The 24,404-nt window shown below is 51.3% G+C and overlaps 2 protein-coding genes across 2 annotated transcripts; one reads left to right on the top strand and one right to left on the bottom strand.

Moving 5' to 3' along the window:
- The first annotated feature begins 308 nt into the window (after window positions 1-308).
- On the top strand, window positions 309-2,959 carry dnali1 (dynein, axonemal, light intermediate chain 1). The gene is made up of 6 exons (XM_067237562.1): window positions 309-396; window positions 573-709; window positions 1,648-1,817; window positions 2,044-2,222; window positions 2,379-2,543; window positions 2,757-2,959. The coding sequence occupies exons 1-6, from the start codon at window positions 316-318 to the stop codon at window positions 2,790-2,792; spliced, it is 768 nt and encodes a 255-aa protein (XP_067093663.1). The 5' UTR covers window positions 309-315; the 3' UTR covers window positions 2,793-2,959.
- Window positions 2,909-20,918, bottom strand: gnl2 (G protein nucleolar 2). The gene is made up of 16 exons (XM_067237560.1): window positions 20,741-20,918; window positions 19,122-19,206; window positions 18,425-18,519; window positions 17,655-17,794; window positions 15,949-16,133; window positions 15,542-15,608; window positions 14,725-14,883; window positions 13,549-13,662; window positions 11,902-12,030; window positions 9,197-9,301; window positions 6,192-6,350; window positions 5,883-5,990; window positions 4,434-4,951; window positions 3,850-3,929; window positions 3,535-3,623; window positions 2,909-3,424 (listed from the first exon to the last, which is right to left on the bottom strand). Exons 1-16 carry the CDS (start codon window positions 20,802-20,804, stop codon window positions 3,281-3,283), a joined length of 2,241 nt encoding a protein of 746 aa, XP_067093661.1. The 5' UTR covers window positions 20,805-20,918; the 3' UTR covers window positions 2,909-3,280.
- Window positions 20,919-24,404: the final 3,486 nt, after the last annotated feature.

The following is a 24,404-nucleotide window of genomic DNA, read 5'->3' as shown; positions in this document are numbered from 1 at the left end:
TAACTATAGTTCCGCTACAATATTGGACCCTAACCTTTCATTATTGAACCGGTACCCACAAGTTTAATGAACATGAAATTGGTTGAGTAAAAAAATAATGGTTTAATAATTTTATTGTTTAGAGGAAAAATGACTAAATGTAAAAACAACTTTTAGCAGGTACCATCGCGCAGGTAGAGTATAGGCATTACGTTCCCATAGTAACAGTAAACAATGAGTTGAGACTTCATTCACGCCTCACAAACATTTCTCGCAACCTTTAACACTAGTTGCAGTAAATTAAGTTGTAAAAGTAGCGGTGGTGCGTATTACAATATGATTCCCCCGGCCGATTCTCTGCTGAAATATGATAATCCAGTTTTAGTGAGCAAAAATACAGAAAAGAAGTCACCAAAGGTAGGTTACAGTAGCCTTTTTATCTTTTGTGTACGTGAGGATTCCTTCAAGTGATGACTGCGCAAGCTAACTACTAACTGCTAATTGCTTAACAACTACTTTATATTGTTTTCAACCATAGCTTAGTAACAAAAGTTTAAATGTTCTCACAAGTCTAATGCAATACTTCAATTCAGGCACGACCATTGAAAGTGAGCCCCCAGCAACCTCCTCTAACAGGTCCTGTCCCACCTCCACCCAAACCAAAAACCCCATCCGCGGACGGCAACAAGCAGCAAACGGAGGAGATTCTTAATGCTATCCTTCCTCCCAGGTACTGTCTGTGTAACATTCTCTGTGCATTTAATGGTTATTGTCACAATTTTTTAAACACATTTCTTCAAAACACAAAACCAAATCTTCAAACTCAATTTACAAAACTTCTGACTTCTGGCAAAATCAAACACTCGCCCCTAAACCATTTAACCTGTGTTCAAAATCAAACAATGCTTTCAGATCATAAACACAGCAAATCCATATATTAACACTATGGAGCAATCATTAGACACAACACCAAAACATGGAAAACACAGCATCCTGGGCATGTAGTTAGATGTAAAGAAAAATGTGTTTATTTTTACATTGCATTTAGCAAAAAATAAAATCTTACAGTAACCATCACAACTTAGTACTGTCAACAAAGAACAAAGAACAAACGTGGTAAAAACCCTCTGGTGTGCTGGATCCAGCCTTGAAAACACTCCACACTTATGTCAGCACAGGCCAATTCCATTGCCTGTAGGAGATTTACCCTGGTATATGGGTTTCAGTCATAGACCTTCCACTGCCTCACAGAGAAAAACTTTTCAATTGGATTGAGAAAAGGGCTGTATGGTGGAAGGTAAACATTTACAGTAGAAATAGCTGGTTGATGTTGAACTATTCTTGTATTCGGACACCGCAGTGAAAGCTGACATTGTCCCAAACCACCATTAGAACCAAGTGTGAACAATTTTGAGTCATTGTGTTTTACAGATGACAACTGTGTTGTAGTTGTGTTTACTGTTTGCCGCCTGTGTTTACCATTTTGCAGCACAAGTACATCACAGTGCAAAACGGTTTATTGAATGTGAATGTGTTTATAGTTTTGCCAAAAGTGTCTGATTCGACAAATGGGTTTAGGCCACTGAACATTTGATTCAGAGAATGGGGTTTAGTGTTTTAGCAATTGTGAACAACTGTAAGTTAAAACACACACTTCCTCCATGACAGAGAATGGATGGAGACTAACCAGCTGTGGGTGCAGCAGGTGTCCAGCACACCTTGCACCCGGATGGACGTGGTGCACCTGCAGGAGCAGCTGGACCTGAAGCTGCAGCAGAGACAGGCCAGGGAGACTGGCATCTGTCCTGTCCGCAGGGAACTCTACTCTCAGTGCTTTGGTAAGGACAGGGGAGTAGGATTCATGATATGTGGGGTTTTGAAAATAAAAAGTAGCCGGGGAGACAGAATTGTTAGGTATATTTAACAGGTGCATCCTCAGTTATAAAAAAGAGATGTCCCACCCTCAATTTGAAAACAAACCTACGCCCCTAGGTAAGAAAAAGATCTGATAATGGTGACAACGGCTGCAACTGTTAATCGGATGCCATCGTTGTATGTGTTCAGATGAGTTGATCAGACAGGTGACCATAAACTGTGCTGAGAGAGGCCTGCTGCTGTTGAGGGTGAGAGATGAGATCAGGATGACCATCGCTGCTTACCAGACTCTGTACGAGAGCAGCGTGGCCTTCGGGATGAGGAAGGCCCTGCAGGCAGAGCAGGGCAAGTCTGACATGGAGAAAAGGGTGAGTTCCTGGGAAACCGACAAGGTTATTCAAAAACAAATCAAATTTGGGGTGTCGTACTAGTCAATAACCCACAGAGGGCGCCATCTTCCAGCTCTTAAACAGTTTGCTCTGCAGCCTCAGTAAGTTTGTCTGGACGCGTTCCTTTCCTGGTAGATTTCCGATCTGGAGGATGAGAAGCGGGACCTGGAGAGGCAGGTGAACGAGCAGAAGGACAAGTGTGACGCCATCGAGAAGAGAGAGAAGGAGAGGCGGCAGGTGGAGGAGAAGAAGCACACCGAGGAGATCCAGTTCCTGAAACGCACCAACCAGCAGCTCAAGGTCAGATGATCCACAACCCCAGGAGCCTGGATCTCCCTGCTACCAGCACACCCAGACACATGAAAAATAACTTAAAACACAAAACCTTGTCATATGTGACCCATGTGCACACAAAATAGCTGTCTGAGAATGAAAGGGACAGAATTCCTTTCCAAGTGTTCAGATCTTGTTCCTCCTCTGAAGGGCTAACTGGTTCATCCTCCTTGTTTACAGGCCCAGTTGGAGGGGATCATTGCTCCCAAGAAGTGACATCATCATCATCATCATCCCAGGATCTGTTTTAATACAGCACTGTCAGTACAGTCTCGTCTCCATTACCTTCCCCACAGACCCCAACTAGGAAAAAATAACCCAGACTGCATTGATGTTTTTAAAGTCCATTTTATTGAGCCATCTTATAAAAGGCACAACATGTACAGTGGAAATAAATACACATTTTCTGAATCTTGAATTTCAAGATGCATTACACGTGCACTCGGCAAATGAAAAGAACTGGCGCCTTTTCGTAGCAAAGTCAATCCCCATAGCAGTAGAAGTCAAGGGAGAGAACAGAGAGGTGATCTCCATCACTACCAGGAAGAACACTCAGGTCAGATCAGAAATTCCTCACTCAGACTTCACGTCCCCGTCTGTCAGCACCCCATCACTTTGTCGAAAAGACAAGACCTTGGACTCAGGTGGGGCCGTTAAAAATCAGGATGGATTACAACTGTCCGAGTCAGATGGTGGGCTCCAGGCTAGCGCTTTGATCTCTTGGCCTTCTTGCCCTCTGTGGCCGCTGGCGGCAGCTTTCTGTTCTTGTTCTTGTTCTTGACGTTGTGTGTTTCGTAATAACGCGCCCCCACCTTCTTCGCCTTCTTCGCACGATCCATCGCTCTCCTCTGTGAGGGGGGGAGAGAGAGAAGACAAATGGTTCAGATCTGGGGCTGACTGGGGGGGGACTGTACCTGCTTGGACGTTAGCTTGGTGGGCTGAGAGGGGGGGACCGTACCTGCTTGGACGTTAGTTTGGTGGGCTGAGAGGGCCGTTTCTGCTCCTCCTCCTCCTCCGCTTTCCTCTTCTTGCTCCTCTGGATGGCAGCTTGAGGAACACAAGATGTGCTGAATGTTACGGTTGGGTGACAACGTGATTGTGTGTTTTTAAAGAAGTCTGAAGTACAGTGTAATCCCATCCTCTAAGAAATGCTTTCAAGAGGGACCTTGAAAGGAAGCTCTCCTGCGTCAGGAGACTTGAAAGCTCCAGCTAGCGCAAACATTTACACACATCACAGGCCAGTGAGAGCTGACAACTCATGGAGATGGGTTACCTTTCAGCTGGGCTTGAGCCGTGGCCTCCTGCTTTGCTTTCATGTCAGTGAGCACTGAGTCAGAGAACTCCTTGGAGACCCTGCCCAGAGGGAAACAAAACACTGAGTCAGAGAACTCCTTGGAGACCCTGCCCAGAGGGAAACAAAACACTGAGTCAGAGAACTCCTTGGAGACCCTGCCCAGAGGGAAACAGAACACGACAGCACACCTGTCACAAGCACGGAAACTACCTGGCAACACAAATGTCTCATTTGGCAAAGTTAACCAGGGCAGAAGCTGATGTCAACGGCGATGGAAATGCCGGCTGATCACAGATACGGTGTGGCTCAGTGGTTCTAGTGTTTGACAGCTGATCAACAGGGAGAAGGTTTAATACCCCTATGTCACACAGTCTGCTAAATGAAATGACTGCATCCTAAGTGTGAACAGCTGGAGACACCAGATCTGTTTAACCTCAGTTGAGCCAATCATCCGTCTCTCTTTCTTGCTCTCTCTGACTAAGCCCCTGGGAGGGGTGTGAATGATCTGGGCTTATTAGTGAGTGAACGAGGACCCTAAACAGCAGACTAGAAGAAGAGCGGACCTGATGCCTGAGAAGCGCTTGGTCTTGGCCCGATCCAGGAACTGCTTGTACTTGGCGATCTTGTCGTCCAGCTCTCGGATCACCTGCCGTGAACTCTTGTCTGCTTTGGCAGGACGCTGGCCGGGGACACTGGTGGACGTCTCTGCATCCCCTTCTCCAGGCGCCAGCCCTGCATCCTCCACTTTCCCCTCCTCTTCCTCCCTCTCCTCTTCCTCCTCCTCCTCCTCCTCGGAGCCTGAGAGGTCAGCCAGGTCGAGGTCGTCCGTCTCCACGGGAACCAGGTCTTCCTCGTTGAACTCGGGCACCACGTGGATCTTGCCGAAGTTCTGCCGCACGGAGGACAGGATCTTGTGGAGCTGTTCCTGCTTGCGTCTCTGACGCTGCTGCTGGGCCTGCTGCTCTGATGACGCGGATGCCTCGCCAACCTGCTCCATCTCCTGCACCTCCTCCTTCACCTCCTCCTGCTGCTCCTCCTCCTGCTCTGCACTAGAGGTCTCCTTCAGAGGCAGCTCCTTCACCTGGAACCACAACAGCAAGACAGGGAGTCAGAATGACCTCACATAGATACTAGAGAGAGTGAGTGTGTGTGTTTCAGAATGTGTGTTTGTGTGTGTCTCAGTGCGTGTTCAGGGGTCCTGTGTGTGTGTGTGTTCAGGGGTCCTGTGTGTGTTCAGGGGTCCTGTCCCAGAAGGCCCTACCTGAGGTTCTCCCTCTGGTCCTGTGTGTGTGTTCAGGGGTCCTGTGTGTGTGTGTGTTCAGGGGTCCTGTGTGTGTTCAGGGGTCCTGTCCCAGAAGGCCCTACCTGAGGTTCTCCCTCTGGTCCTGTGTGTGTGTTCAGGGGTCCTGTCCCAGAAGGCCCTACCTGAGGTTCTCCCTCTGGTCCTGTGTGTGTGTTCAGGGGTCCTGTGTGTGTGTGTGTTCAGGGGTCCTGTGTGTGTTCAGGGGTCCTGTCCCAGAAGGCCCTACCTGAGGTTCTCCCTCTGGTCCTGTGTGTGTGTTCAGGGGTCCTGTGTGTGTTCAGGGGTCCTGTCCCAGAAGGCCCTACCTGAGGTTCTCCCTCTGGTCCTGTGTGTGTGTTCAGGGGTCCTGTGTGTGTGTGTGTTCAGGGGTCCTGTGTGTGTTCAGGGGTCCTGTCCCAGAAGGCCCTACCTGAGGTTCTCCCTCTGGTCCTGTGTGTGTGTTCAGGGGTCCTGTGTGTGTTCAGGGGTCCTGTGTGTGTTCAGGGGTCCTGTCCCAGAAGGCCCTACCTGAGGTTCTCCCTCTGGTCCTGTGTGTGTGTTCAGGGGTCCTGTGTGTGTTCAGGGGTCCTGTGTGTGTTCAGGGGTCCTGTCCCAGAAGGCCCTACCTGAGGTTCTCCCTCTGGTCCTGTGTGTGTGTTCAGGGGTCCTGTGTGTGTGTGTGTTCAGGGGTCCTGTGTGTGTTCAGGGGTCCTGTCCCAGAAGGCCCTACCTGAGGTTCTCCCTCTGGTCCAGGAGGCTTCACGAAGAAGGGGATACGTCCCCTCTGCCAGTCATTCAGCACCATCTTAGACACGGTGGGCAGGTCTGGCTCCCCCCCCTGTAACACACACCACACACACCGCTTACAACATCTAACTGATCAACAGGTTGCAGGTGGGAGGGGTGGAGGGTGGAGGAGGGAGGGGTGGAGGAGGGAGGGGTGGAGGAGGTAGGGGTGGAGGAGGTAGGGGTGGAGGAGGTAGGGGTGGAGGAGGGAAGGTGGAGGGGTTGGGCGTGGAGCTGGTCCCCAGGATCTGACCTTGAGCAGTTTCCCCGTACGGAAGGCCATCTTCTCCAGGAAGTCTTCAGCGGACGTCCAGGAAGGGATGCGGTACGTCTTCTGGATGTACTCTGGCTTGGCCCGCTCTAGCACTGCTGCTATGTGCTCCTCCGGGTTCTTGATCTTCTCCACTTGGACCTTCAGAGACACACAAGAGCATTCATGTCTGGTCTATATACACACACGAGCATTCATGTCTGGTCTATATACACACGAGCATTCATGTCTGGTCTATATACACAAGAGCATTCATGTCTGGTCTATATACACACAAGAGCATTCATGTCTGGTCTATATACACAAGAGCATTCATGTCTGGTCTATACACACAAGAGCATTCATGTCTGGTCTATATACACACAAGAGCATTCATGTCTGGTCTATACACACAAGCATTCATGTGGGCAGAGCAGATGAACAGGAAGCAGGGGGTGTGCTGTAGAGATGTAGAGGGGTGTGCTGTAGAGGGGTGTGCTGTAGAGGAGTGTGCTGTAGAGGGGTGTGCTGTAGAGGTGTAGAGGGGTGTGCTGTAGAGGGGTGTGCTGTAGAGGAGTGTGCTGTAGAGGGGTGTGCTGTAGAGGTGTAGAGGGGTGTGCTGTAGAGGGGTGTGCTGTAGAGGTGTAGAGGGGTGTGCTGTAGAGGGGTGTGCTGTAGAGGGGTGTGCTGTAGAGGTGTAGAGGGGTGTGCTGTAGAGGGGTGTGCTGTAGAGGGGTGTGCTGTAGAGGGGTGTGCTGTAGAGGTGTAGAGGGGTGTGCTGTAGAGGGGTGTGCTGTAGAGGGGTAGAGGGGTGTGCTGTAGAGGGGTAGAGGGGTGTGCTGTAGAGGTGTAGAGGGGTGTGCTGTAGAGGGGTGTGCTGTAGAGGGGTAGAGGGGTGTGCTGTAGAGGGGTGTGCTGTAGAGGGGTAGAGGGGTGTGCTGTAGAGGTGTAGAGGGGTGTGCTGTACAGGGGTGTGCTGTAGAGGGGTGTGCTGTAGAGGGGTGTGCTGTAGAGGGGTGTGCTGTAGAGGGGTGTGCTGTAGAGGGGTGTGCTGTAGAGGGGTGTGCTGTCGAGGTGTAGAGGGGTGTGCTGTAGAGGTGTAGAGGGGTGTGCTGTAGAGGGGTGTGCTGTAGAGGTGTAGAGGGGTGTGCTGTAGAGGGGTGTGCTGTAGAGGGGTGTGCTGTAGAGGTGTAGAGGGGTGTGCTGTAGAGGGGTGTGCTGTAGAGGGGTGTGCTGTAGAGGGGTGTGCTGTAGAGGTGTAGAGGGGTGTGCTGTAGAGGGGTGTGCTGTAGAGGGGTAGAGGGGTGTGCTGTAGAGGGGTAGAGGGGTGTGCTGTAGAGGTGTAGAGGGGTGTGCTGTAGAGGGGTGTGCTGTAGAGGGGTAGAGGGGTGTGCTGTAGAGGGGTGTGCTGTAGAGGGGTAGAGGGGTGTGCTGTAGAGGTGTAGAGGGGTGTGCTGTACAGGGGTGTGCTGTAGAGGGGTGTGCTGTAGAGGGGTGTGCTGTAGAGGGGTGTGCTGTAGAGGGGTGTGCTGTAGAGGGGTGTGCTGTAGAGGGGTGTGCTGTCGAGGTGTAGAGGGGTGTGCTGTAGAGGTGTAGAGGGGTGTGCTGTAGAGGGGTGTGCTGTAGAGGGGTGTGCTGTAGAGGGGTGTGCTGTAGAGGTGTAGAGGGGTGTGCTGTAGAGGTGTAGAGGGGTGTGCTGTAGAGGGGTGTGCTGTAGAGGGGTAGAGGGGTGTGCTGTAGAGGTGTAGAGGGGTGTGCTGTAGAGGGGTAGAGGGGTGTGCTGTAGAGGTGTAGAGGGGTGTGCTATAGAGGTGTAGAGGGGTGTGCTGTAGAGGTGTAGAGGGGTGTGCTGTAGAGGGGTGTGCTGTAGAGGTGTGTGCTGTAGAGGTGTAGAGGGGTGTGCTGTAGAGGTGTAGAGGGGTGTGCTGTAGAGGTGTAGAGGGGTGTGCTGTAGAGGTGTAGAGGGGTGTGCTGTAGAGGTGTAGAGGGGTGTGCTGTAGAGGTGTAGAGGGGTGTGCTGTAGAGGGGTGTGCTGTAGAGGTGTAGAGGGGTGTGCTGTAGAGGTGTAGAGGGGTGTGCTGTAGAGGGGTGTGCTGTAGAGGTGTAGAGGGGTGTGCTGTAGAGGGGTGTGCTGTAGAGGGGTAGAGGGGTGTGCTGTAGAGGTGTAGAGGGGTGTGCTGTAGAGGGGTGTGCTGTAGAGGTGTAGAGGGGTGTGCTGTAGAGGTGTAGAGGGGTGTGCTGTAGAGGTGTAGAGGGGTGTGCTGTAGAGGTGTATAGGGGTGTGCTGTAGAGGTGTATACTGTAGAGGGGTGTGCTGTAGAGGGGTAGAGGGGTGTGCTGTAGAGGTGTAGAGGGGTGTGCTGTAGAGGGGTAGAGGGGTGTGCTGTAGAGGGGTGTGCTGTAGAGGTGTAGAGGGGTGTGCTGTAGAGGGGTGTGCTGTAGAGGTGTAGAGGGGTAGAGGGGTGTGCTGTAGAGGTGTAGAGGGGTGTGCTGTAGAGGTGTAGAGGGGTGTGCTGTAGAGGGGTGTGCTGTAGAGGGGTAGAGGGGTGTGCTGTAGAGGGGTAGAGGGGTGTGCTGTAGAGGGGTAGAGGGGTGTGCTGTAGAGGGGTAGAGGGGTGTGATGTAGAGGGGTAGAGGGGTGTGCTGTAGAGGGGTAGAGGGGTGTGATGTAGAGGGGTAGAGGGGTGTGCTGTAGAGGGGTAGAGGGGTGTGCTGTAGAGGGGTAGAGGGGTGTGCTGTAGAGGGGTAGAGGGGTGTGCTGTAGAGGGGTAGAGGGGTGTGCTGTAGAGGGGTAGAGGGGTGTGCTGTAGAGGGGTAGAGGGGTGTGCTGTAGAGGGGTAGAGGGGTGTGCTGTAGAGGGGTAGAGGGGTGTGCTGTAGAGGGGTAGAGGGGTGTGCTGTAGAGGGGTAGAGGGGTGTGCTGTAGAGGGGTAGAGGGGTGTGCTGTAGAGGGGTAGAGGGGTGTGCTGTAGAGGGGTAGAGGGGTGTGCTGTAGAGGGGTGGACTCACCACTCCCTTCAGCACGATGTCGCTCTCGCTGTCCTCGGAGGGGTAGACCACACCGGGGCAGTCGATCAGGAAGATACGGCGCATCAGCGTGATGTACTGCCACACCTGAGGAGACGAGAGGCCAGGTCAGAAACACAGCCAGGTCAGACAGACAGCCAGGTCAGAAACACAGCCAGGTCAGACAGACAGCCAGGTCAGAAACACAGCCAGGTCAGACACACAACCAGGTCAGAAACAGAGCCAGGTCAGACACACAACCAGGTCAGAAACACAGCCAGGTCAGACAGACAACCAGGTCAGAAACACAGCCAGGTCAGACACACAACCAGGTCAGAAACACAGCCAGGTCAGACAGACACACAGCCAGGTCAGACAGACACACAACCAGGTCAGAAACACAGCCAGGTCAGACACACAGCCAGGTCAGACAGACACACAACCAGGTCAGAAACACAGCCAGGTCAGAAACACAGCCAGGTCAGAAACACAGCCAGGTCAGACACACAGCAGAGAACAGCCATCCACTACCAATCAATGATTCTTGACCTTTAACATGGTTCTGGGTATAGCTCAGCAGTAGTATTTGATGGCAGATTAATGTTGCAGGGTCATATCTCCCCCTGTATATTTCTCTGGATAAAAGCTAAATGAATACATTATAATAATATCATCATCATCGTTATTATAGTACAACGGTTTAATAGTTATCCAAAATGATATAAATTATTTTTCTCCAGCGACATTTTACTGAAGTGGCCAGCTTGAAACAGCTTTTAAACCTAACAACGAACACAAACCCTATTTCTAAGGCATGCTGATGTCTTTAGTCATCAAGCTTCAACATGATTTCTTATTGTTTTGAATTTAGAGCATTCGTTGAGATTTTTCTGTACGAGTTTCACACATGAAATCAGTCAAACTAAGCGTATCTTGTGATTTGGTGAGATAAGCCAGAAATGATGAACCAGGGAAGGGAAATCGAATCCAACATGAACTTCTGGAATGTTTCAGAGGGAAGCGAACCTAAAGGAGGACTGTTTTGAATCAGGGTCAAAGCGGTAATCAAGTTCCCCCTTCCTTGCCCCTGGAGGACATTACTCACATTCCTGTACTCAGGAAAGGAGGTAGGTTCACACTGTACTTCACACAGATTAACACGCACATACATACATATGCATACACACACGTACACACACATGCACACATACGCACACACACACACACATATGCACACACACACATATGCACACACACACATATGCACACACATCCCAAACGAGCACACAGAGACATGCACAAATACACACACACAAACTTCTTCCCCTCAGAACCTTGTTTGGTTGTGAGACTGTCAGCAAGCAGCCCTTCACCTGCCACCAGGCTCTGAAGGACTAACGCACGCTGGCCACACGCCCATACCATGTGTTGGAGAAGGGGCGACAAATAAAAGCGTGGTTCTGGAGGCTTCCGTCTCTGGCTGAGAGCGGTCAGGTCCGGTCACCGGGACTGGGCCCAGACGACCAGGCTGAGAGCGGTCAGGTCCGGTCACCAGGCCTGGGCCCACACAACCAGGCTGAGAGCGGTCAGGTCCGGTCACCAGGCCTGGGCCCACACAACCAGGCTGAGAGCGGTCAGGTCCGGTCACTGGGACTGGGCCCAGACGACCAGGCTGAGAGCGGTCAGGTCCGGTCACCAGGCCTGGGCCCACACAACCAGGCTGAGAGCGGTCAGGTCCGGTCACCGGGACTGGGCCCAGACGACCAGGCTGAGAGCGGTCAGGTCCGGTCACCAGGCCTGGGCCCACACAACCAGGCTGAGAGCGGTCAGGTCCGGTCACCAGGCCTGGGCCCACACAACCAGGCTGAGAGCGGTCAGGTCCGGTCACCGGGACTGGGCCCAGACGACCAGGCTGAGAGCGGTCAGGTCCGGTCACCAGGCCTGGGCCCACACAACCAGGCTGAGAGCGGTCAGGTCCGGTCACCGGGACTGGGCCCAGTCACCGGGCCTGAGAGCGGTCCAGCAGGATAAACAGCTCCAGAGAGGAAGTTAGGAATGAGGCAGATTGTTGTTCTCTCAGCTTCCTGGCCTGGTCTGAGGATAGGTGTTCAGAGGCACGGTCCAGGGGGGCCCAGGGGGGCCCAGCACAGCCTGCCTGCCCTGGGGGACTACCAAGCATGGGCTTTGGTAATACTATAATACCAGATAAGATCGGATTTTGAGCTATGAAGATCATATTTTGCCCTATTAAGACTGAATGTTGAACTAATAATACCTAACAGGCTTGAATATGAACCTATTAAGACCTAATAAGATTGAATATTGATTGACCTTATAAAGAACTAATATTGTGTTATTTCAATTCAGGGACTTTGTGCATTAACATTAGTTCACATGGTGAATAGTTCACTCGGGCCCCCTGCAGGTAACTCGGGCCCCCTGCAGGTAACTCGGGCCCCCTGCAGGTAACTCGGGCCCCCAGCAGGCAACTCGGGCCCCCAGCAGGTAACTCGGGCCCCCAGCAGGTAACTCGGGCCCCCTGCAGGTAACTCGGGCCCCCTGCAGGCAACTCGGGCCCCCTGCAGGCAACTCGGGCCCCCATCAGGCAACTCGGGCCCCCAGCAGGTAACTCGGGCTCCCTGCAGGTAACTCGGGCCCCCTGCAGGTAACTCGGGCCCCCTGCTGGGAGGGGCGGCGGGGGTGGTTACCTTGGTTTCCCCGGCGAGCGGGGCCACGTTGCAGACCTTCTTGGAGCGCAGCGTGTTGATGACGGAGCTCTTCCCCACGTTCGGATACCCGATGAAACCCACACTGATCTGCTTCTTGTCTGTGTGGAGCTGAACCACAACCACAACAGTTTATTACCAAGTACGTTTACACACACAAGGAATTTTCTTTGGTAGGTTGTTGCATAACATAACTTTTACTGAAGAAAGGAACGCTATCAGACACCTGCTTCCTTAGTGTCGCTACATTTAGCGACTTTTCACCTTTTTAAATGACAAAAAATATTCTTGCAACAAATCGAACAACTTTTATTTGATACTTTGGCATTGTATTTGTTGCTAAGCAGCAGTAAAATAATTGCCTGATTTGTGAATTACGTCCCATTTGCCTTTCTTTAGTGTTTTAGCACTCCCAATGTCTATCAAGTATGCTGTTAGACGTATGCAAATTAGACGTATCTACGCAATACAGGACGTCAGCACGTAATCTAGCGACTTTTAGCTACTATTTCAGAGCTAAAAGTCTAAGAGCTAGGAGTTTTCTCAGAAAGCCAATAGCGACGTCTGGTGAGATTCTTGTTTTGGCACCACTGACTCCTGAACAACACCGAGGCTGTTTACCTCAGGGAAAACTATAACTCCAATATTGTTACTTACACAAGGTGAAATAAACATTACTCAGCGTCTCCTCCAAAATACATAAATGGATGATGTCTAAAAATAAAAACCTGTGTTTCCTCTGGGGAGCAATAGCATCTTAAGTGCACATGAAGGCACTCATAACAGGAATTATGAATATGTTCTTATCCATCCTGTTTGTTCCAATGGATCTTGAGTCTGACAGACATCTAATCTGGTTAGGCCTTTCTGTGAGCAGTGGCCAATCCAAGTCATTTTACGAGGGCAGAGTGTATAACAGCTGGAACCCTTACCACTCCAGCAAGCACTTGAATATTAGAATTTACAGGCTCACACAGCCCCACAACGAGATGTTTTCAGAGTACCATAAACTGGATTTATGTTACCAAGAGCTATCGTCTTTGGAGCTTCCAAAGCCCTGGTTTACGACCCCCAGAACTGCTCCTCAGACACGCGCGCCCCCTCTGCCAGGCCAGAATGCTGGCAGCAGGGCGCCACACGAACACCACCACTGCGCTCTCCCTGACAGAAGGGTAAAGGGTTCAACAAGTGGATAGGTCAAGGGGGCGGAGCCTACAAGTGGATAGGTCAAGGGGGCGGAGCCTACAAGTGGATAGGTCAAGAGGGTAGGGCCTACAAGTGGATAGGTCAAGGGGGCAGAGCCTACAAGTGGATAGGTCAAGAGGGCGGAGCCTACAAGTGGATAGGTCAAGAGGGCAGGGCCTACAAGTGGATAGGTCAAGAGGGCGGAGCCTACAAGTGGATAGGTCAAGAGGGCAGGGCCTACAAGTGGATAGGTCAAGAGGGCGGAGCCTACAAGTGGATAGGTCAAGAGGGCAGGGCCTACAAGTGGATAGGTCAGAGGGCGGAGCCTACAGGAGGCAATGGTCAAAGGGGCGGGGTCTGCATGTGGATAGGTCAAAGGAGGTGAGGTCTATCTGCCAATATGGTGAAAGGCTTACTTGTGTGGTAGAAGGGGGCGGGGCCTACCTTTCCAAACTGCCGGAGCAGCTGGATCAGGGAGCCCTTTCCGAAGGAGTTGGTGAGGCTGGCATGGAACGCCAGCGTGGGGTATTCCTGGGACAGCACAGCTACCCAGCGCTTCTGCAATCACACACACAGCACAGCTGCAATCACACACACAGCACAGCTGCAATCACACACACAGCACAGCTGCAATCACACACACAGCACAGCTGCAATCACACACACAGCACAGCTGCAATCACACACACAGCACAGCTGCAATCACACACACAGCACAGCTGCAATCACACACACAGCACAGCTGCAATCACACACACAGCACAGCTGCAATCACACACACAGCACAGCTGCAATCACACACACAGCACAGCTGCAATCACACACACAGCACAGCTGCAATCACACACACAGCACAGCTGCAATCACACACACAGCACAGCTGCAATCACACACACAGCACCGCTGCAATCACACACACAGCACCGCTGCAATCACACACACAGCACAGCTGCAATCTCACACACAGCACAGCTGCAATCACACACACAGCACAGCTGCAATCACACACACAGCACAGCTGCAATCACACACACAGCACAGCTGCAATCACACACACAGCACAGCTGCAATCACACACACAGCACAGCTGCAATCACACACACAGCACAGCTGCAATCACACACACAGCACAGCTGCAATCACACACACAGCACAGCTGCAATCACACACAGCACAGCTGCAATCACACACACAGTACAGCTGCAATCACACACAGTACAGCTGCAATCACACACACAGTACAGCTGCAATCACACACACAGTACAGCTGCAATCACACACACAGTACAGCTGAAACACTACACAACCTTACTGTGGTATTCATCATCATCATCATGTGTTCCTTTAGCAGATGCTTTCACCCAAAGCAATGTACAGGGGGATTCAAACCTGCCACCTCTTGATCTGCAGTCAAACTGTTTAATCATTGAACGGTAGACCGTTTAACTACAGATCGAGAAGTTCCAGGTTCAAATTCTCCCCGGGTAAGTCGCTTTACCATTTAGCGTCTGCTAAATGAATACATCACACTGCATCAGGTGTCACAGTAAAGTATGGATGTGTCCAAGTTGTTGACCAGCTCGTGTCAAAGGTCAGGGGTCAAAGGGTAAGGTTTCTTACTGTGACCCAGGCCGGGATGAGGTCACATTTGTTGAGCACGAAGATGAGATGCTTCCAGTGCTTCTCCTTCTTGATGTAGGTCTCAATGCTCTGGGAACGCGTCCCTAGGGGGTCGCGGGCGTCTAGCACCTGGATGACCACGTCAGAGGAGTCGATCACCTGCAGAGGGAAGAAGGAAACATGAACCCGGGTCTGGAGCAGATCCACAACCAGCTGTGAGCTACCTGAGGGGCCCACCTCGGCTGAAACACACACACACACACACACAACTATTTCAATGAACCACTGCCCTACTCCAAAAGTTCAAAAGTCCCTGTTGGAGGCACAGACCCTGGTTATGGGTCTGGAGAAGCACCCTGCGTCACAGGAAGCACCCTGCGTCACAGGAAGCACCCTGCGTCACAGGAAGCACCCTGCGTCACAGGAACTCCAGCCGGTGAGGATGAAGAAACATCCATGTTGAGGAAGTGTCCTGGCAGCACCGTGCCTGGTAGCCAACATGTGGTTCTACAGTGCCTTGTTATTTAGTACTGTGCCACACAGACCGTTCCTTGGCTCGGACCTCCTAAACACCGTTAGAAATCTGCACGCTCCTTGATCTGCTGTACGTTCTCCATGCACTATTTGTTGGTGGCTTTGGACAAGCGCACCTGCTAACTGAACACATTGTTGTCGTCCGTGAAGGAGCTGCTCCTATACTGGTGAGCCGTGCTGTGTGAAGGAGCTGCTCCTATACTGGTGAGCCGTGCTGTGTGAAGGAGCTGCTCCTATACTGGTGAGCCATGCTGACTCGGTGACCGGTGGAGAAATCCTATACCTTGTACAGCTCGCCCCAGATCCTCTTGGACTGACCCTTCTTGAAGATCTCCTCACGAACCTCGTCCCTGAAGACACGCACAACACACATCAAATCACACTCTCACACACACACATGCACTCACTTTCACCGCTATGAATGTGAGAATATGAAGAGACGTGTTTGTTTGTGTGTGGTTGAGGGGGGGGGGGGGGGGGCATCTGGTCTGTCTGATAGTTCACCTGACCTCAGTGTAGCAAACAGTCATAAACAACAAACTACATTGGAAACTTATGAACCTGGTTGTGAGGGTGGTGATGTGTTGGGATATGTGACTGTGTGTGGACAGTGTGTGTGTGCGGACAGTGTGTGTGTGTGTGCGGATAGTGTGTGTGTGTGTGCGCGAGCACGTCTCTCTGACGGCTCACCTGACCCCTGTGTCCTCGACGACCAGGTCCCTGTCGTTTTCGGAGCTGTAGGTCTGGGCCGAGGCCTGGGCCTTATCCGCCAGGTCCTTCACATCCCCCACCAGCAGACTGGGCCTCTTCCGCTGGGCCTTGGGCCCGAACGTGGTCCCGAAGCCCTCCGTGTCCAGGATGTGCACCTTGGCGTTCTGGGCGGGGAGGAGAGTGAGGTATGGAGGAAGTTAGTTACGCCTGTTGAGTTGTCTGGAGGTTGACCGAGCTAGCAGGCTAGGCTTCTCCTATACATTGGGTGTTAGAGGCTGGTGAGAGCTAGCAGGCTGGTGGAGCTAGCAGGCTGGTGGAGCTAGCAGGCTGGTGGAGCTAGCAGGCTGGTGGAGCTAGCAGGATGGTGGAGCTAGCAGGCTGGTGGAGCTAGCAGGCTGGTGGAGCTAGCAGGATGGAGAAGCTAGCAGGCTGGTGGAGCTAGCAGGCTAGGCTTCTCCTATACATTGGGTGTTAGAGGCTGGTGAGAGCTAGCAGGCTGGTGGAGCTAGCAGGCTGGTGGAGCTAGCAGGCTGGTGGAGCTAGCAGGCTGGTGGAGCTAGCAGGCTGGTGGAGCTGGCAGGCTGGTGGAGCTGGCAGGCTGGTGGAGCTGGCAGGCTGGTGGAGCTGGCAGGCTGGTGGAGCTAGCAGGCTGGTGGAGCTAGCAGGCTGGTGGAGCTAGCAGGCTGGTTGAGCTAACATGCCATTAGACTAGACTTCTCCTCTATAGGCCTAGGTGTGGAGCTAACAGGCTAATGAGCTATCAGGCTAGAAGGCAAGACTTCTCTGTAGCAGCATGTTTGAGGTAGCGTGTGCAGTGTTAGCTTTTCTCTGTTTACTGGTGGAAGCTCTGGATGGTGGGAAGGCCAATCAGCAACCTCAAATATGCTGCTAGGAAGGCCAATCAGCAGGGCTTGCCAAGCCAAGAGGTGATTGGAGGCTCCGATTACTTCGCAACTGAAAAGCAGCCACGTTGCAACACAAAGCAGGGGAAACGCAAACCAAATCTTGTCAGAAGCAATAACGGTGGGATTGCTTTGACCATCTGTGAAAATGGTGCTCAGAGATCTTTCAGCTTTGGCCAAAACCATGTACCGATGTCTGTTTCTCAACTTCCTCGGATCGTTTCTAAATATACAAATGTTCAGGACAGCAGCAGAGCTAGTATTTTTCCTCAGGATGCAGAGGCTAGGAGCTCTCCCTACAGCAGCCAGCCATTCATCAACAGCTCAGAGCCTCCTAAAAGCTCTTGCACACATATGGAACGATTTAGAAGACAGGTTATAAAAAAGGAATCAGAGTGAAAACACTCTGAAGGAGTACATGAAGAACTGGCCTAAAGTGTTGTTTGGAGTTAGTCCTGTTATTCTTTTTTTTTTTGAGCCATTAAGAGTCGGGGGTCGGGAGGTCGGGCGGGGGGGCAGACAGACTCATGCGTCCTGGGCTGGCTGACAGCAGCTCTCTCTTGCAAAACAAGACTGATACAGTCTGCTTGATAGTGTGGCTGAGGGCTGGACAGGGAAAGAGGACCAGGGAGAGGAGACCAGGGAGGGGGGGCTGGGAAGGAGGTCAAGGGAAGGGGGCCAGGACGGGGGCATCAGGTTGAGGAGCCAGCAGGGGGGGTTAGGGAAGGAGGACCAGGATGGGGGACAAGGTTTAATGCTGCACCAGGTGTCTGTGGGACTCACATGGGCCTTGACTCTGTCGTGCAGCAGGGACATGGGCAGCTTGCTCTGCTTCATCACCACACGATACGGGTCCTTCTTCACTGCTCCCATCTCGTCCTGGAACCTCTGCAGCGACGACTGCTTGATCACCCGGGTGTTAGCTGGGAAAGGTGAGGGGGGAGAGAGGGAGATGGGACAGTGAGGGTTTGATGGGGGAGTGAGAAGGGCAAGATGGGGAAGGTGAGGGGGGGAGAGAGGGAGATGGGACAGTGAGGGTTTGATGGGGGAGTGAGAAGGGCGAGGTGGGGAGAGAGGGAGATGTGACAGTGAGGGTTTGATGGGGGAGTGAGAAGGGCGAGGTGGGGAAGGTGAGGGGGGAGAGAGGGAGATGGGACAGTGAGGGTTTGATGGGGGAGTGAGAAGGGCGAGGTGGGGAAGGTGAGGGGGGAGAGAGGGAGATGGGACAGTGAGGGTTTGATGGGGGAGTGAGAAGGGCGAGGTGGGGAAGGTGAGGGGCGGTGGAGGGTATGGGGAGATGTGGAGAGGGAGACAGTGAAGGAGAGTACGGGGGAGAGGGAAAGTGAGAAGGGGAGAGAGGAGGAACTGTAAGACTGTTTGGAGGTGAGCAGTACAGCTGCACAACCACCTAACCTCACCACACAACCACCTAACCTCTCCACAAAATCATTACATCTGACTCAATCACCAAACACATAACATTACAACTCTCTGATCGATGATTTTCCATTAATATGTTGTATGGGCAGTAGCCTGAAGTAACACAGACTCACCGAACCACTTGATGTTTGGCTCCACTCTGGCCACCGTTCCAGGGGCGACGGTGGACTGGTACTGGAGCCGCTTCACGACCTGGCCTCGGTCGTTGCTAAGGAAATGACATCAGCCCAAGGTTACTCAGGCAGATGCACCATGGAAATTACATGTCTACAAAAAACGTTTGTGTGCGCGTCCATATCCAGGGCTTCAATAGACTATGGTGGAGGGGCGTAGCATTGTTTTCAGATGTGGGGGGGCAGCTTTTATCGATAACTGAGGAGGCCTTTAAAGAAAATGTTCTTAATACAAAAGTTGGGGTACAGATTTGAAGTTTCAAAGTTGTGTACATCCCACCCAAGAAACGTAGGTCCCTGCTATGTTCAGATGTTTCAGAGTGCCGTGGCGCGTTTCCGTGGCACGCTGCATGTCGCTGTGTTGTGTTGCCGTGGCGCGCTGCATGTCGCTGTGTTGTGTTGCCGTGTCGCGCTGCATGTCGCTGTGTTGTGTTGCCGTGGCGCGCTGCATGTCGCTGTGTTGTGTTGCCGTGGCGCGCTGCATGTCGCTGTGTTGTGTTGCCGTGGCCCGCTGCATGTCGCTGTGTTGTGTTGCCGTGACGCGCTGCATGTCGCTGTGTTGTGATGCCGTGGCGCGCTGCATGTCGCTGTGTTGCGTTGCCGTGGCGCGCTGCTGTGAACCTGGAGACGCCCTTACCATCGTTGTTTCTGCCGGTACATGTTGAGCCGCTTGACAGTGGCACGGTCCCTCATGTGGCTCCCCGCGGCACCCTTGGGCCGATCTGGGGGACAGGGGACAGACATCACACTCATGAACTCATCAAGTCCTGATGTAGTGTTTATGTATCCTTCACCAGCGTCTGTTTTATATGTCCTCGCAGATACACAGGAGTGCTAGTTGCTGTTCTCTTTTTACGTGTGTTTGATGCATTGGTGCCGCTCATAGATTATTTACTTTATTGTGTTGGTTTATGTTCCTCTAGCCTATCGGCCTATGTAGTGTATGTATAGGTGTAACGTATTTAATTTGAGCCGCAGGCTAGAGTGGATTTTTGTTGTTGTTTTTTTTTACTTTACTTCCAGTCCATGTGTCTCCCTCCCCCCTCCACAGCTAATAGCCTCGGTGCTGATAAGGCCCGTTAGTAACTTACCCATAGCCGGTCTCTGTAGTTTTTCTCCCTCTAGTAGCCTATAGAGATTGCAATGTGCGTGTAGTTTGAACTCTTAATTGCCTTGTCACATATCACCTGAGTGTCTTGAATATTGTAGTGCATTTTCCCTGAATTTAAACACGTGTTATTTAGTGTGCACAAGACCACGTGTGTTATAGAGACCTGGCCTGACATCAGTTCTTCTAGTGGCCCGTTGCCAAGGTTCCCCAGTCCCCATACTGTGTCTATGTATGTTGTTATTAATATTTCCTATATTTGGTGACCAACCAACTCCACTGTTGTGCAATATTTATTAATAAAGATTATTTTTATACTTTCCCACAAACTGTGGCAATAGCGTTATTGAGTTCCCCTTGCTCCGATGATTTAGCCCACTTCAAGGGGTGGCGTAGTCAACTGTACCCGAGAAGGCACTACATTTATCACATGCTAAAAACCCTTGTAAATCTGCTTGAACACGTTATGATGAATACGGTAGCACCGTGCCTGGGGCGAGAGGCTGGACAGGAGAAGTCTTAGCTGGCCTGCTAGCGTCTCCCCCTCCGGCAGCAAGGCTCAGTGAGCTGACTGCTTATTTGCCTTGTTATGATTTGTTTAGGATATCTTGGATTGTGGGGGGCGACATAGTACATCATTGTGCTAACACTTGTCGTTATTAGCACAACCAGTTAGTTGTTTTAAGTTCGCTTAGCCCCCAAGTTTGTTGTTGTTTTGGAGGACACTCCAATATTGCCGCACTGGGGAGGGCTGGAGCATTGACTATTAATACCGTTTAATCAATCTCACACTCCACTCCAAGCGACCATGATCATAGTGATGTAAGTGTACTGCATGACATTTTGAACCAATAATTCCAGGTTAGACAATTCGATCTCAGATCCACGTACTATTAGGAAATAAGATGTAGGCTATGCTTGTCTTTGACAGATTATCAAATTGGCAGTACAGTTTGAGTCAGTTAGTGATAACTTCAGCACAGCACGGTTTGTTAGCATATGCGTTCATGCACTTTTTCTATTTGGACAATAAAGGCTTTAACAGTAAACTTTGGACAGTAAAGTAGCAAGCTAGCTCATGTTAGCTTGCTAACTCAGTCTGTAAACAGACGCGTTGAGCCAGACGTGGCGCATGTTGTGTATCTCACCAGGGTTGCTGCTGGCCGACGAGGGATTTATCGTGCTTCTCCCCTTGAACCCTGGCTTCACCATGGTGACTATTTAGCTGATAGACCCTAAGGTAAATAAAAAAGGCAGAAATAAGCGTTAAACTCTCAATATGTCAAGTCAAACGTCTTCTCGGCCCTCCATCCACGTGCTGCCAACCCTGCGCGATAACCGGAAGATCGTCATCAAGCAGCGACACCAATTTAGATATTTATTATGATCTTTTTTTTACTGGAGCTTTAAAAAGAATTTGCTATCGATATTTATGCAATCACTTAGTCTTCTATGTATTAAACCCAATCGCTGTACCCGTAACAAATTATGATAAATTGATTATTGGAATTGTATTCTAAATAGGCCTACATCATTTATTATAAATTATGAATATCTTACGTAATGCAATATAAGTTTCCCTTGTAGGGAAATACGGTTTTCCAAAGCTGGTCTAAAGCAATGCAATGTCCGTGCTCTTCACGGCGCTGGGATAACTTCTCTCCAGCACCAGCTGCACGTGGATGTATTAACCAGGAGAGGGTGCAACACAATTGTATATGGAAGGCCTAACGTTTTTGTGTGTATGTATATGCGTGTGTATTTAGAGGGGGTGGACTAGGGAGAGAGTGAGGGGAGGGGGGGAGACAGAGAGGGAGAGGAAATGGGGGAGAGACATAGAGCGAAAAAAGAGAGGGGGAAGGGAGAGAGAGAGAGAGAGAGAGAGAGAGAGAGAGAGAGAGAGAGAGAGAGAGAGAGAGAGAGAGAGAGAGGGGAAAAGGTGGAGAGACAGAGTGGGAGACAGAGAGGGAGGTAGGGAGGGGGGGGGGGTTCTTGGAAAAAAGGCTGATGACGCTTCTTGTGTGAGAGGCCTGATGGTATGATAAACATTCTTATCCTATACATGACCTAAATCACTTAAACCTGTAGAGATCTTGTGGAATGCGTGGCTCATTGTATCAAAGGCACTGCATGTTGCCAATACGAAGCAGCTTGGCCAAACGTAATAATGATACCCAATATCCATTGAAATCGTGTTTAGAGGCATTGAAAATCAATTTACCATTGATGTAAAGATATATCACTCAAATACCGAAGAAATTCAGGCCTACTATTTTCTTAGTGGTGCTCCACTTACCACAGCAAAGATGCCAAAGCCCAGGCTGTTGTTATGCTCTAAGTTGATCACCAAAGACCTGTGGACACAGGTATATTTATAGTGCAGTATTCAGTATTAGTATGGTTTACAATTGTGGCAGGAAGCCAGTCTGTAGAAACAACCATATTTCTGGCAGTTAGCGCTGCTTTCAGGGACTCATCACCTCGCAGCAGCGGAGGAATGGTCCGGGAAAAGAAGGGCTAACTTTCACGTGGATACTTAAACTGACTGCATCATCCATAAACTGTAAATAGATAGGCTAAATAGACCAAAATGTTCTTAGATCATAAGACTCCCAGAGCATGTCGTCCTCAGAACTGATAGATTTATGTTTCAAACCGGTTGGATCCTTGTTTGGGCGAAACGGAGAAAGTTAAGATGTGAAGGTAAAAAAAAAAAACGGGGGGGTCTCTGCGCTGTCTCTTTATCATCGCACACTGAGAGCAGAGCGAGACCAGGAGCCGATCTGAGAGCCAAAGCGAGCAAAGCCTGCAGACGTCATGCTCACTTTCTTTTCCCCCAGCGATTTAGAGATTAAGAGTGGGAATGCAATTTAGTATAATTTGCGTTTATTACGAACATAATGCATCATGGCTCTAAATGTTCCTGTCATCATAATTTTCTTAACAGAGCAACAGTAATACTAATACAAAGCTACCAGTCAACATGATGAATAAAACTATCAGAAAACACAAAACACCTTTTTTTAAAAAAAATTTACCGGGAATTTGTGAGTGAAACGCAAACTAACTGCAAAACCGTGATAAAGCTGTGTTGTAGTGCGAGATGTGTAATGGGTCAACCTCGTGCCACTCGCTCAGCAGCCTGTAGGGGCGTTGTTGAGAGGGATGCGTTTAAGACGTGTCTCTGTGAGGTCACGTTGTCTAAAGATGTCTGGAGGAGACCGTGAGGTCACAACACTCTCAAGCAAACAGGAAAAGCTGAGGCAGACTGAATTAGATTACTGCAATAAATGTCAGATTAAGACAGCAATCTTCTATTAAAATAAAGGATTCTGTGCATATTAGATTTTGTTATTGAACTATAAATACAAGCTTGCAGACCTGGACCCTTGGAGCTCTTGCAGGACAGAGTGCCAGATAAGTTGCAGAAGCAGACCGAGAACTTTCCTCCTTCTCCCCCCTCTCCTCCTTCTCCCCCCTGTCCCCCCTCTCCTCCTTCTTCTCCCTCTCCTCCTTCTCCTCCTTCTCCCCCCTGTCCCCCCTCTCCTCCTTCTCCCCTCTCTCCTCCTTCTCCCCCCTGTCCCCCCTCTCCTCCTTCTCCCCCCTCTCCTCCTTCTCCCCCCTATCCTCCTTCTTCTCCTTCTCCTCCTTCTCCCCCCTCTCCTCCTTCTCCCCCCTGTCCCCCCCTCTCCTCCTTCTCCCCCCTGTCCCCCCTCTCCTCTTTCTCCCCCCCTCTCTTCCTTCTCCCCCCTGTCCCCCCTCTCCTCCTTCTCCCCCCTCTCTTCCTTCTCCCCCCTGTCCCCTCTCTCCTCCTTCTCCCCCCTCTCCTCCTTCTCCCCCCTCTCCTACCTCCTCTTAAGTACCCTCGCTGTTCAGTCTCGGAGAGAGGGATGAAAGAAAGGAGGAAGGGAGGAAGAGAGGAAAAGTGGAAATTGAGGTACGGAGGAAAGGGGAAGAGAGAGAGGGAGGGAGGGAGGGAGGGAGGGAGGGAGGGAGGGAGGGAGGGAGGGAGGGAGGGAGGGAGGGAGGGAGGGAGGGAGGGAGGGAGGGAGGGAGGGAGGGAGGAAATTAAAAGAAGGGAGGGATGGAGAACATGTTTATTTAATTTCTGTCTCCACAGAGGCCCAGGGACTGAAAGAAAGGTCCGGACATCATTCTCCCGATGGTATTTAGTCTGTCCCTCTCCTGGTAGTGTTGTTCCCTGCGTGTCAGTGTGGAGCCCTCGCTGCATGACTGGCCTCCCAGGAGGAGGAGGACGCCAGGCCTCTTCCCAGCAGCCCAAGCAAGGTAGTCTGTGTTCAATAAGGTCTTCCATGAACCCCTATCTGATGGTTATCACAGCCGAGGCCTCGTAGACTCGTGGGCTGAGTTACGGCACTGGTGCAGAGGCTGTCTGGTTCCAGACGGGGCGAGCGCAGGAGGGGACGGGCTGGTGCTGGTTAGGCCCCACGCCAAAGACACTGTTCACAGAGCCAGTGCAGAGGCAGCTGTGTGGTGGCATGGTGCAAGGGCGGTCTGGGTGTCTGAAGGGGGGTCAAGCAGGGGTCACAGGTCAAGAAGGGGTCGCAGGTCAAGCGGGGGTCGCAGGTCAAGCGGGGGATCTCAGGTCAAGCGGGGTCGCTGGCGTTCGGTCACCGTTCCATGCAGTTGTGTTTTCATTAGCAAACACTTTGATCCGAACAGGGACATGTAGAACAGGGGGGATCTGAACCTGCAACCTGGAGGGGTCATTGGGGGAGCGTGTGGAGGCATGACACACAGGGACCCCTGTTAGCATTTGGAGGTCGATGTTAAAGCTGCCATAGTTTATTA

Source organism: Osmerus mordax, chromosome 6 (genome assembly GCF_038355195.1).
Source record: "Osmerus mordax isolate fOsmMor3 chromosome 6, fOsmMor3.pri, whole genome shotgun sequence".
NCBI lineage: Eukaryota > Metazoa > Chordata > Actinopteri > Osmeriformes > Osmeridae > Osmerus > Osmerus mordax.
Note: the sequence above shows the minus strand (reverse complement) of the source record. Positions and strands in the feature narration are given on the sequence as shown.